General features: G+C 43.7%; 1 protein-coding gene across 1 annotated transcript; it reads left to right on the top strand.

Annotated features, from left to right (window-relative positions):
- Positions 1 to 4,101: 4,101 nt before the first annotated feature.
- On the top strand, positions 4,102 to 9,862 carry JMJD4 (jumonji domain containing 4; the record flags this gene model as incomplete). Its single annotated transcript, XM_079538342.1, has 6 exons — positions 4,102 to 4,360; positions 5,227 to 5,392; positions 6,415 to 6,540; positions 7,483 to 7,750; positions 8,425 to 8,571; positions 9,551 to 9,862. The coding sequence occupies 6 exons, from the start codon at positions 4,102 to 4,104 to the stop codon at positions 9,860 to 9,862; spliced, it is 1,278 nt and encodes a 425-aa protein (XP_079394468.1).
- Between the last annotated feature and the right edge of the window lie 1,953 nt (positions 9,863 to 11,815).

Here is an 11,815-nt window from a genome sequence, read left to right as displayed (position 1 = left end):
AGAGCAGATGAAATAAAGCTACATGTATCCAACACAGAAGGTGTGCTTACCCCTGGATCTAAGAGTAAAAAAGTCCTCTCAGACCAGAGGAAGAAACAAAGCTGTCACTTGACTGGTGTATACATATATGTGTGTGTGCGCCTTGGGTCATATGACTTTTGACTCACCTGAGAGCTCAGAGGCTTTGCATGATAGTCAGCTTCTTTCTGTGCCTGAGGCCAGAATTTCCACACAAAAGCCTATTTGCTAATTAAATCTACTGTTTCATTACATTTTTCCCCAACATAATCATGCTTTAAGTAGCAGTGGCTCTGCACAACTTAATCCCCCCACCCCTCCCCTCAGATAAGAAGAAATTTAAACATAGGATAAATGAAAATCCACATGAGGAAAACCAAGGATTATTTTATTCAACAGCAAGCAAAACAGATATCATGGTACACAACACTGCTGCTGTTTAAAAGCATTCAACAGTGAGCTATTAATTTAACACAAGACTTCATGGAGTTTAATTATAACACATGGCAAATTTAAACAGCACCAAACAAAAACAAAGACGTGCACAACCATCTGAAGTCTGCTGGAAAAAAAGTATTATATATTTGCTTTTCCTCTGACACTCGTATACTGCATCTTATATATCTCTGATGGGTACTAACCTGCAATTATAAAACCTTCTGAGCTGCTAGAAATACTGTCATCCTAGTATTTTCATAACTGCACCCTCCTTGAACCAATATTAAGGAAATTTTTATTTGGCCATCTCATAAACCAACTCTTGCTTGTATTTACAAGAGCTACACTCCTTAGAAAGCTCCACTCCTATGCAGTGGAAGAGGAGGAGCCAACTAAAATGAATTCACAATGAATTCTTTCGTGCTTTATGAACAAACAGAAGTTTGCCTATACTTTTGTCCACCCAGCAGATAACCCAGGCAGTTTCTCCCATCAGCACATTACTCACATTCTGCCCCATCTCTGACACAGCAGCCCTTCACAGAGTGCACTACCGCACACAACAAGAACTAGGATCAGCAGCAATGAGATGGGGATTATTTCCAACAGTGTCACCACAACATTGCCTAAGTTCTTTAGCTAATATACGAGTGGTGGCTGATTCTATAAAAAGAAGGTGACTCACCTTCTCTTGCCAAGTGCTGTGAGATCACTTAATGAAATATAAGCATTACTAATTGCCACAGGTGTTCAGAGATGCTGCATACGCCCTGAGAAGATGCTGGCAACTCACAAGCAAATCATCCCTTCACAATGTGCCTACCTCAGAGCCTCCAGAACTCAGTCACAGGTTCCTCTCATCTTGCTAATTAACTGCAAAACTCTTCTCCACATGTCTCTAATGTATTGATGTTTGCTTTTGGTCCTCTTTCATAGTGATCTTATGGATCTCTTCTATCCTTGATGGTTCACTTCCAAACCGCACCATCTCACAAATGACAAATTTTAACAGTTCTGTCAGCCCAGCAACCTTTATTTTAAGAACACTTATAAGGACTTTCAAGTAGTGAGTCCTTTTTAACGAAAGGTTTAACGTGCTGCCCCCACCAAAGTTTGTAACTTCACCATTCCCCTAACGATGCTACAAGACGCAATGCACTCTGAGGTGATCCACCCAGAAATACAACAGGTGAAGATTCACATAACTCTGTACTTTGAGATTCGTCTTCCCTCACTCCAAAAGACCAACAGGTCCCTACTAAAGGACAGCTCAAGGCTGAGAGGCTTCTCCATAGAATAACCCAAGTTGGAACAGACCCTAAAGATCACCGAGTCAAACTCCTGGCTCCACACAGCACCACCCAAAATCAGATTGTATGCCTGATATAAAGCAGCCCTCTTCGAGATCAAAATTCCACCAAATCATCCTGCATCTAATTAAATACAAGCTGTCTCACTTCCCACAACAGCATCTGCACCATCCATATTAGCACTCATCACCTTCCCCTTTGATCTTGACCCTGCCTTGACCCCTCCATTTCAAAACACAGATAGAACGCTGCTTCTCAAGTCCTGCTTCTTTTTCCCCACAGGGTCATAGAATCATTAAGGTTAGAAAAGAACACTAAGATACCCACTAAATCACATCCCTCAACGCCACATCTCCATGGTTCTTGAATGTCTCCTGAGACAGTAACTTCTGGGCAGCCTGTGCCAATGCATTACAACTTCTGAGAAGAAATTTCTCCAAATATCCAGCCTGACCCTTCCCTGGCACAACTCAAAGCCATTCCCTCTAGCTCCATCACTGTTAGTTGGGAAAAGAGGCTAATCCCAATCTTGCTCCACCCTTTCAGACAGTTGTAAAGAGCAATAAGCTCTCCCCTGAGCCTCCACTTCTCCAGACTGAATAACCCCAGTTCCCACAGCCACTCCCCTTAAGACCCGTACTCTAGACCCTTCACAGCTTTGCTGCCCTTCTCTGAATGTGCCCCCGGGCCTCAGGGTCATTCTTGGAGAAAGGAGCCCAAAACTGCACAGTCCCCCACCCTACCTCAGCAGTGAGCCCTTCTTTCTCCCCACCCTTCCTCCCACAGCTCACTCCCTTCTCCTACCCAACTGCCACCTCCAAGGCTCGCTATTCTCTTCCTTACCCTCAGCTGGACCTCTCCACACCCACAAAAATACACTTCCCTCTCTTTCTCATCCCTTTTCCCCGGTATGAAAAAAAGCCTTCCCCTCTCCTTACCCTAAATGTAACATAGCCACCTGCTGACCCAAAAACAACACAGCAGACAGGGGTTAGTACAACACGATCTTAAAGGTCCCCTCATACCCAAGGCCTCCTTTGAGTCAGCGAATAGATGACACCCCTTTCTTTTTATACAGACCTAAGAGAAGACAAAAATCGTTTTATGTCCAACAACTCCATGCCAAGCTCCACTACAACCCTCATCTGTCCTCCTGATGCGGCTCTACGGCAAACCCCTTCAGCTCCCCTCGGCCAGAGACACCTCCTCCGTGAGTTCTAACCCTACCTAAGCAGGTCAGACCCCCACTCCGCTCCTCCATCCTTTCCCACTCCAACCCCCGGCTAAACACCCCTCACCTCCCCGCCTCCTCCATCCCCGCGCAACCCCGGCCCGGCCTGCACTCACCTCGCAGCAGCGCAGCCCGCAGCGACGTTCTGCGCATGCGCCCGCCGCCCGCTTCTATTGGCCGAGCCGAGTGCCGCTGCGCACCCCTTCTCCCGCTCCCCCCCGACCCCTCCCCCCCGGCGCGGAGGTTCCGGGAGCGGCTGAGAAGATCCGTTCCTCCCTTCGCCTCTCGCCCCGCGGGGGCCGGGGGTGAGTATCAGCCTCTCGGTATCCACTCCGCTCTCCCCTCTCCTATCTGCCGCGTGGACAAGCCGTGAGCCCCACGGGGGACGAAGTGTGCGTCGTCCTATGGCGTCCGGGTGCTGCTTGGGGGGAGAAGGGGGGGGTGAGTGCAGAATGGCGGCGCCTTCTGACCGACGGCGCCGTGCTGCCTTCAGAGCCCGCTCTCTTCTGAAGGCTTTCCCCGCGTTGTGGCCCCGCTCCTCTGTGCTCATCCGCCTTCCTCTTTTTTATTAAACCTTTGTAGGTCGTTTGTGTATGTGTGTGTTTGTTTTGATCTATGTTTTGTCGTATTTTACCTCTAGGATCCCCCCCGTTCCCCCCCACACACCCCAACCCCCATGAAGGCTCTGAGGAGGGTGGGCGCTCCCAGAGCCGTTTCCTGTCCTCACAAAGCAGATCCAGCAAGTTATTTCCTTTGTAAGCCCTCTATATTATGTGTGTGTGTGTTCCCAGCGCTTCGTCAAGAACAGATTTCCCACTGACATCAGTATTTCTGCTGTTTTAGGTGACTGGGAAACAGCAGCATCTCCACAACGTGATACCTGGCTTTGTTACATTAACAGTTACAAAGCATGGAAGATCCTGTTTATTCCAGCATGGTGGAATCTATTTGTCCCAGCATAGTGCACAAATTCCTTCTTTGCCTCTGAACGTTTCTATTTTCACATTACCTGACATAGACTGAAAGAATCGAGGCGTGTTTTAAAGCAAAGTTTTTCTACGCTGGCATCTGATCCGAGCTACCTTAGAGGAGCATCCTGCCTGCATGGACAGGGCAACATTTGCCTGTTCCACCGCCTTTTTTCGTGACTACAGCAGTTCGGCTCAGGGCACGTTCTCCACAGGACACGTTGACTTCATTGATAAAATCGAATCGTTCACTTATTCGGACTTTTTTCGGGATTATTTGATTCCCAACCAGCCCTGTGTTTTCTCAGAAAAGTTCACTGATGGCTGGAGCAGCAGGAGGAATTGGGTAACTTGGGGTGGGAAGCCTGATTTCGATCATCTGCTGCAGGAGTTTGGTAAGTCGTGGCATTTTTAATACCTCATTGAAATGAAGGTAAATGGAATGAAGGTAAATGGAAACAAAATTTGTTTTGTTCATTTAAAAATTGAACCACTGGGCAAAACAAAATGATTCTACAAACTTTGTTTCAAAGTTAATGCATCCATTTTCTATGCTTTCTGTTTCACTCAGATTCTAACCTTGAATTTATATCCTTAATGAAATAAAAAGTTTTATTAATTTATAGAGTCCTAGAGTCATTTAAGTTGGAAGGGATCTTTAAGGGCCATCTGGTCTAACTGCCCTGCAATAAACAAGGACATATACAGGTTGATCTGGGTGCTCATAGCCCTGTCCATAACCACACCAATTTGTATACCTGCCTGACTTAACTGTGGGAATAGCCCAACATGTACTGAATGGACGAAAGAAATCATTATCCAGTTATAGTGAAAAATCTCAGAACAAGTCATTAGCCTGTAAGCTACTGATTTATTTAACGTGTATCAATTCTAAATAGTGCAGTTCATTAAGAAGAAACTGAAGATCACTCGAAGGCAGTAAATGTGATCTGAATCATGTTTGCCTAGAACCAGGAGTGAGTGCAGTGCAAGCAATTGTTGCTTTATGAATTTGGGCTGTACGTAGCATGACAGTGTCCAGGCCTTAGAGGTTTGTACAGTGGAGAAAATTAAAGGAGTTCAGTTTCAGCATCACAGAATCATTGTGGTTGGAAAGACCTGTAGGATCATCTAATCCAACTGTTCACCGACCACAAGTATGTATTGCCCATTCAACCAAATTGTCCCAATTGTCCCAAATCAGTTATTCTGTTCATCAGTATTTCTGTTCCCACTTGAGTTCAAAGAGTTTGTATTTCAGGAGAGGCTATAGTACCTGTGGCCAACTGTGATGTCAAGGAGTACAATTCTAATCCAAAAGAGCAGCTCCCCCTCAAGGAGTATATAAGTTACTGGAAAGAGTACATTAAAAATGGCTACCGTTCATCTCGAGGGTGCCTTTATCTGAAGGACTGGCACCTGAGCAGGTAAGAGAGCACTGTGAAAACCCCTGCATGCCATACACAACAGCGAGCCTCAACACTTGTCTTTTTACTGCTCAAGTGTTCAAATGCTGACAGTGCTGTTTGTTAGCACCTGGCCACTGAAATGTCAGTCCTGTACTGCACTGTTCTTGGGTACTGTATACAGCAAGTCTTAAAGAGATCACTGTTTCCTTGAGGAGCTCACATTCTCCAGCACTTGCCTTTCCATTTGTCTTTTAAATGAGCGTAAGCCCTGCAGGAATGATGTGCCCGTACATTTGTCTTTTGTTTATTACTTCTTAAAAAGAAGGGTATAATCCTTTAGTATCCATTTTGTTTTCTGCTAACCTTCCCAGTCATTAAATCTCTTCAGCTTGTGCAGGCTTTCCTTTTACCCTGCTGCTTGTGAGATGCTTGCATTGTCCGTGCTTGGCAAGGACTATTATATCTTTTCACCTAAAACTTCCTCCTTAAATGTGTCCTGTTTCTAATCCAACTTCTTTGTTTTCAGTTCTGTTTTTCACTTTTGAATGTCCTGTGACTTCTAATAGAAGAAATTAGTCAGTGTCCACCTCCCCTTTTCTGTTCACTTAACACAGGTTCCAGGGCTGTGGCTTGCTTCAGAAAATCTGCACGTATGGCTTTGGTGGGAAAAGGGCAGCATGTACTGTGAGGCCAGACACTTGTTAAAATTCTACAGCCTGGCTTCCCTCCTAGCCCTCATATCCTCAATCTGTCATCTGGTTTGACAACCAGTCTTGCAGCCATCTCATCTAAGAGAATGTGTTTATTAGGGTCTGTCTTTGCCATAATTAGGATTCTCCTAAGTAGCTAACCTTCACAGCTTTCCTGGGAGGCAGAAAAGCACACATTGTAAATGGAGCTCGGAGTTGTAAATGAAATAAGGGAGAAGGAAACAAAGTATTAATGACCTGCGAGAGACCTAATAGATCTCTGCTTCTAGATTTTGGGAATTTAGGTGCAATGTGTTATTTCCTCCTAGTCCAATATGTTATCTTTTTAAGAGCTTTCCCAGAGCAAGATGTTTATACAACTCCTGTGTATTTCTCATCTGACTGGCTGAATGAATATTGGGATGCTATAGCTGTGGATGATTACCGGTTTGTCTACATGGGACCTAAAGGTTCATGGTAAGACAGCTTGATTTCTGTCGTCTTTACATACATCTTTTTTGTAAAGGGTATTGTCACACTGTATTTAAGGATATCATTTTGCTGCAGAAGAATCATAGAATGGCCTGGGTTGAAAAGGACCACAGTGCTCATCTAGTTTCAGCCCCCCTGCTGTGTGCAGGGTCACCAACCAGCAGCCCAGGCTGCCCAGAGCCACATCCAGCCTGGCCTTGAATGCCTGCAGGGATGGGGCATCCACAGCCTCCTTGGGCAACCTGTTCCAGTGCCTCACCACCCTCTGTGTGAAAAGCTTCCTCCTCATATCTAACCTAAACCTCCCCTGTCTCAGTTTAAAATCATTCCCCCTTGAAAAAAATGCAGCCATACTGCACAGTGCTGTACCTGAACCCAGCAGTCTTGTTTCTCAAGCAGATGATTAGTTTCTGGATGTGATCTGTCCTTACTCGGCCAGCTCAGGTGTTTTTGCACTGCAGAATGCCCTGACTACAATTTCTACAGAATCTGTAAAATTATCAGCTGCTTTATGAAATGTTCCAGAGGAAAAAAGCCTTGGGGAATCATCAGGCTCTTGTGATTTGCAGAGCCAGCAGAAGCCTTGGAGGGGCGCTAATGAGTTGGTCAGGCATTTTGCAGGTGAAAGATTAAGTTGAGCTTTGGTGGTATTTCCAGTATTCCCAGCAGTTCACATCACAGGATCTGCTATTGTTGAGAAACTTATATGACAGATTCAAAATTAAATGATGGAGAACTACGGAGGATATAAAACACTGCAGTACTGTAGTATGTTGATACAGTGGTCTCTTAATACTTAAAACAGTTAAGATTAAATAAAGAAGACAGTTTGAGATCAGTTTTCCACAGTAAAGGTTGACTTTTATGTGTTCTTGCAGACATGAATTTAGGCACCGTCTTTACTTAAACTTCTGATTTGTCCCACAGGACTCCATTCCATGCTGATGTCTTCCGTTCCTATAGCTGGTCAGCTAATATATGTGGGAGAAAGAAATGGCTGCTCTACCCCCCAGGGCAGGAGGATTACCTGAAAGACTGTCATGGCAACTTGCCCTTCGATGTGACTGCACCTGGTCTTCAGGACAGGAGTGTTTACCCCCGCTACAACCAAAGCCAACCCCCTGTGGAAATTGTGCAGGAAGCAGGGGAGATAGTTTTCATCCCCAGTGGATGGCATCATCAAGTTTACAACCTGGTAAAATAACCAGTGCCAGCATTTTCATAACACAGAGAGATAATCAGGCTTGAATCAGAACAAACTTTAATTGCCACAGCATTTTGTGGATGCTGAAAGTCTGGGCTACCCAAATTTTTTAGAGAGATTCATAGAAGAAAAGTCTCTCAGTGACTACTCAAGATGATGGCTAATAGCAACCTTGAACTCAGAATCTCTGTCACTGTCTGCTAGAAAATAGGGAAGTATAGAAATGGAAGATGCTGTCTGCACTGTTTTCTTATGCACTTCCTATTAGGTGCCGTTAGACATTGAGAAACAGGATACTATTACTATAAATCTCAGGTTCTAATTGTGAATTGTAGATGACTGTTGGAAAACACTAAAACATTTGTCTGCATGATTATAAACCAAAAATAACAACCTTGTTCCCTACCTCCCCCACACCACCAACCCCAACCCCCACATCTTTGCCTCCGTGAAAGGCTTGCTCAGACACAAGAGCTACAGACACTTTCCCATCCAAACAGGGACACTTGAAAGCAACAGCCTTTCAGCACAGTGGTGGTATTGGTGCCAAAGAAGCATTTCCCTTGTTGAGGGACACGATTTTACGTTTTGCAGCAGTGATGTTACAGCTGTTCTCTCACATTTTCCTACGTAGAGATTAATAATTCTTTACACTGTTCCCACAGGAGGATACCATTTCTATTAACCACAACTGGGTGAATGGCTGCAACGTAGCTATAATGTGGTGCTTCCTGCAGGATGAATTAGCAGCTGTCCAGAGAGAAATCAATGAATGGAAGGACCCTATGGATGACTGGCACCTACAATGTCAGGTATAACAATATATTGCTGACTGCCTGACTCTTCACTGGAGGGTCAGGTATTTCAGGGGCACATTGCAACACCTTATTAGAGCTCTGAGACACACAGTCTTTAACCTCATACCTGGAATGAGGATATGATTCCTAAGCATACAGGAACTGGTGACAACTTTGTTTCTTGGGAAACAAAGTATTACTTCAGTATGATAGGGAAAGGCTTGTGTCAGTGCGTATTTGCTATGTCAAGGAGATTAGGATGTTGTCTGAAAACTAATGCTTCAGCAGCTCTTCTTCAATTATTATAGAATCCTAGAATGGCCTGGGTTGGAAAGGACCATAATGATCATTTAGTTTCAACCCCCCTACTGTGTGCAGGGTCACCAACCTCCAGACCAGGCTGCCCAGAGCCACAGCCAAGGTTAACCTATCAAGGTCAGCATTGATGTGATCAATCAGTAGTAGTTACTGTCCCCTTTTAAAAATATAGGTGCTTTTCCACTTAAAGAACAGAAAGTAGAAGACTCTTACACAGGAGAACTGGTTTCAATATCATTCATGATGGAACAGCAAATCCAAAACCAGAAAAATTAAGGTGAAAGTGTCAGCCAGCTTGTGTCTCCAAAGATGATGCTTTCAGAAGGCGTAATTAATGAGCAGTGTTGTATCTGGTATGTTCCCAAAGTCTTAAGTGTGAAGCAGATATAAAGTTTATTTCTAGAGGCTGTTACTGCTGCTAGATTGATACCTTCCAAAAATAGTTTATAAAAACAAAGCCATTTAGTAGCTCATAGAAACGGTGTGTTGTTCTGGGGGCTAGTGAAGTTTCAGGTCAGGTAAGGAATTTGAGTGCCATCAAGGAACTGCAACAAATAATGAGCTATTAAACATGGTTACTTGTAATCAGTAGTTAGTAGCTTGATCAAATCAGTCCCTGTAATTCTTACTGTACACAAAAAAGTTGCTTCCATTTCAGTACTGTTTTTTCCCCTAGCTGATCATGAAATCTTGCACCGGTATAGACTACAAGGAGTTCTACAATTTCCTCAAAGTTATTGCAGAGAACAGGATTTCTATCTTGGAAAACGGCCTCGATGATGAAGCTTCAGCAAAGAACACTCCGAAAGCTGCCATTTCCACCTTGGGTATGCTCCATGCAGTGTTTGATTTAAAGAGGACTGTGAAGGTGTTAACATCTTTGAGTGCTAATGAAGATTTCAAGAAGCTAGACCTGACGTCGCTTTCTCCACCTCCGGAGGCACTGCTCCATCACTTGAAAGCAGCAATAGACACAGCACTCCTCTAACTTCCTACCTATTCTCTTATTTGTAAAATGAACCTTTGGGTAAATTGGGTGTTTGTAGAAGAATGACTCCTCCCTGTTTAATAGCTGTTGCAATTCATGTACAAAGAGCCTTCCTATAGAGTGGGGAGAGAGTATATTCCTAAGATGACTGAACAGTTTTTAAATTTACAGCATTGGAGTATCTGGAATAATTAGGAATAAAACTCTTAGGTAATGGAGGGGGGGGGGGGAAAGCGTTGTACTCTGATAAATGAAGGCCTGCTGATGAGTATGAATTCAGGGAAAGAGGAACAGAAATTCTCTGTGGAAGAGCTTACATGTGGCAGAGCTAAACACTGGGACTGCAGTGGTCTGCAGCATACTGCTTCTGCTCAAAGCACTGTATGCAGACAGCCAACCTGCACTGCAGGCTCCAGCTAAATCATTGCAGATCACAGCTAAATCACTTTAAGACCTGTCCTGTTTCCAGCTGTAGCTTAGGCTTTTTATTGCTTCCCCTGAAGCCTAAGCTGTCTCAACAGCTGTATCTTGGATATGGAAAAGCTGACTACTGGTTTCTTACACAGCGGTATCTCTAAAGCTAAAAGTCTCAGGTATGCTTGGCTTTCAGGTTGCTCCAGGGCCTGCAGGACTAAATTTAACATACAAGGAAGAAGAAGTCCTGCTAGCAACTCTATCATTAATAATTTAACAATGTGAACCACTCAAGCTCAAAAGAGGCTTGAATGTACTCCCTCATTTCTACACACTATTTCAAGGCACAATATTTTATCAAGCAGAGAGACTTGATGAGTCAGGGAAGCTAGCAAGTAACCTTGTACTATTTATCTCCTTAAAAAGCCATGCTTTTAACAACAAATAGCACTACTGCATGGTTACAGAGCACAATTTGCTACTGAATGCTACCCTTGTGCTAAAGAGCATTTCTAGTGAAGTATTCCTCTTGCTTTTACTGGTTGGCAAGAAAGCCTAGAAGCACAAATGGCTGCATACTGTTACCTTACGTTGCCCCTTTAGGGCTCACTTGAATTATTGATCAAGAACTTCCTGAATTTTTAAAGAGAGAGTTGGTCTTAAGAGCAACAAATAAACTTAGTAGGAGTCATCAATAGGCTGAAAAATCTCCTTATTTTCTAGATAATCCTGTGGACTTTGTACATGCTTGCATTTTGCATGTCCTATTTTGTAGTGAGTAGAAGTTCAGCATTTTGAGTAGGAAATGGTACTTGAAAATAAAATCAATATCCAAAGCATGGAAAAAATGCAGTATAGAGAAAACAGACTTTTTAAAATACAGTTGTGACTACATATCTGTGATTCAGCCTTCTGGCACAGTGTTTATTTGAACTGAGAAATAGCCAGTTTTAGGCAACTGAAATGAAAAAGTTCACAGCTGTCACTTCTGTGCGTTTACATTCTCAAAGACAGGGAGCTGGAACTTCTCCATATAAGAGTGAGATCTCAAAGATAAGAAACAGTATTTTAAAGCTGATGATCAGTGTACTGGTAGGAAAGCATGGTTTTGGTCTCGTGTTCCCCAGTCTCACTGCATGCTATGTAACTGGTATTGGCATCAACCACTTTAAACCCATGGAATCCACTGCAATTTTATAAAGGTTTTGCTTAGCTGAATGTTGCTTTTCACTTCATGTCAATGCAAGTCAAGCTTTTACACTGAAACCACTATCTCAGCATATCAGAAGACAGGACAACGTGGTAGGGTAGCTAAGAGGTGTTGAAATGAAGGAAGGTGAGTCACTGCCACTCAACTCACTTTCTTTTCCCTTGCACTGTCTCAGCACCACAGCATCTTGAGACCTGAAGACATGGTGACAGCTCTCCTTTTTAATGCCTGCTAAGGCTTAGGAGCTCAATGTGAGACAGTGAGGAAAAAGAGTTTAATTGCAGCCAATTAGCCTGAAGTTTAAGCTACATTCTCCATACTGATTCTGC

This window comes from Tetrao urogallus (assembly GCF_951394365.1).
Source record: "Tetrao urogallus genome assembly, chromosome: 7".
In the NCBI taxonomy this organism is placed as follows: domain Eukaryota; kingdom Metazoa; phylum Chordata; class Aves; order Galliformes; family Phasianidae; genus Tetrao; species Tetrao urogallus.
This window is presented reverse-complemented; position numbering and strand designations above follow the sequence as displayed.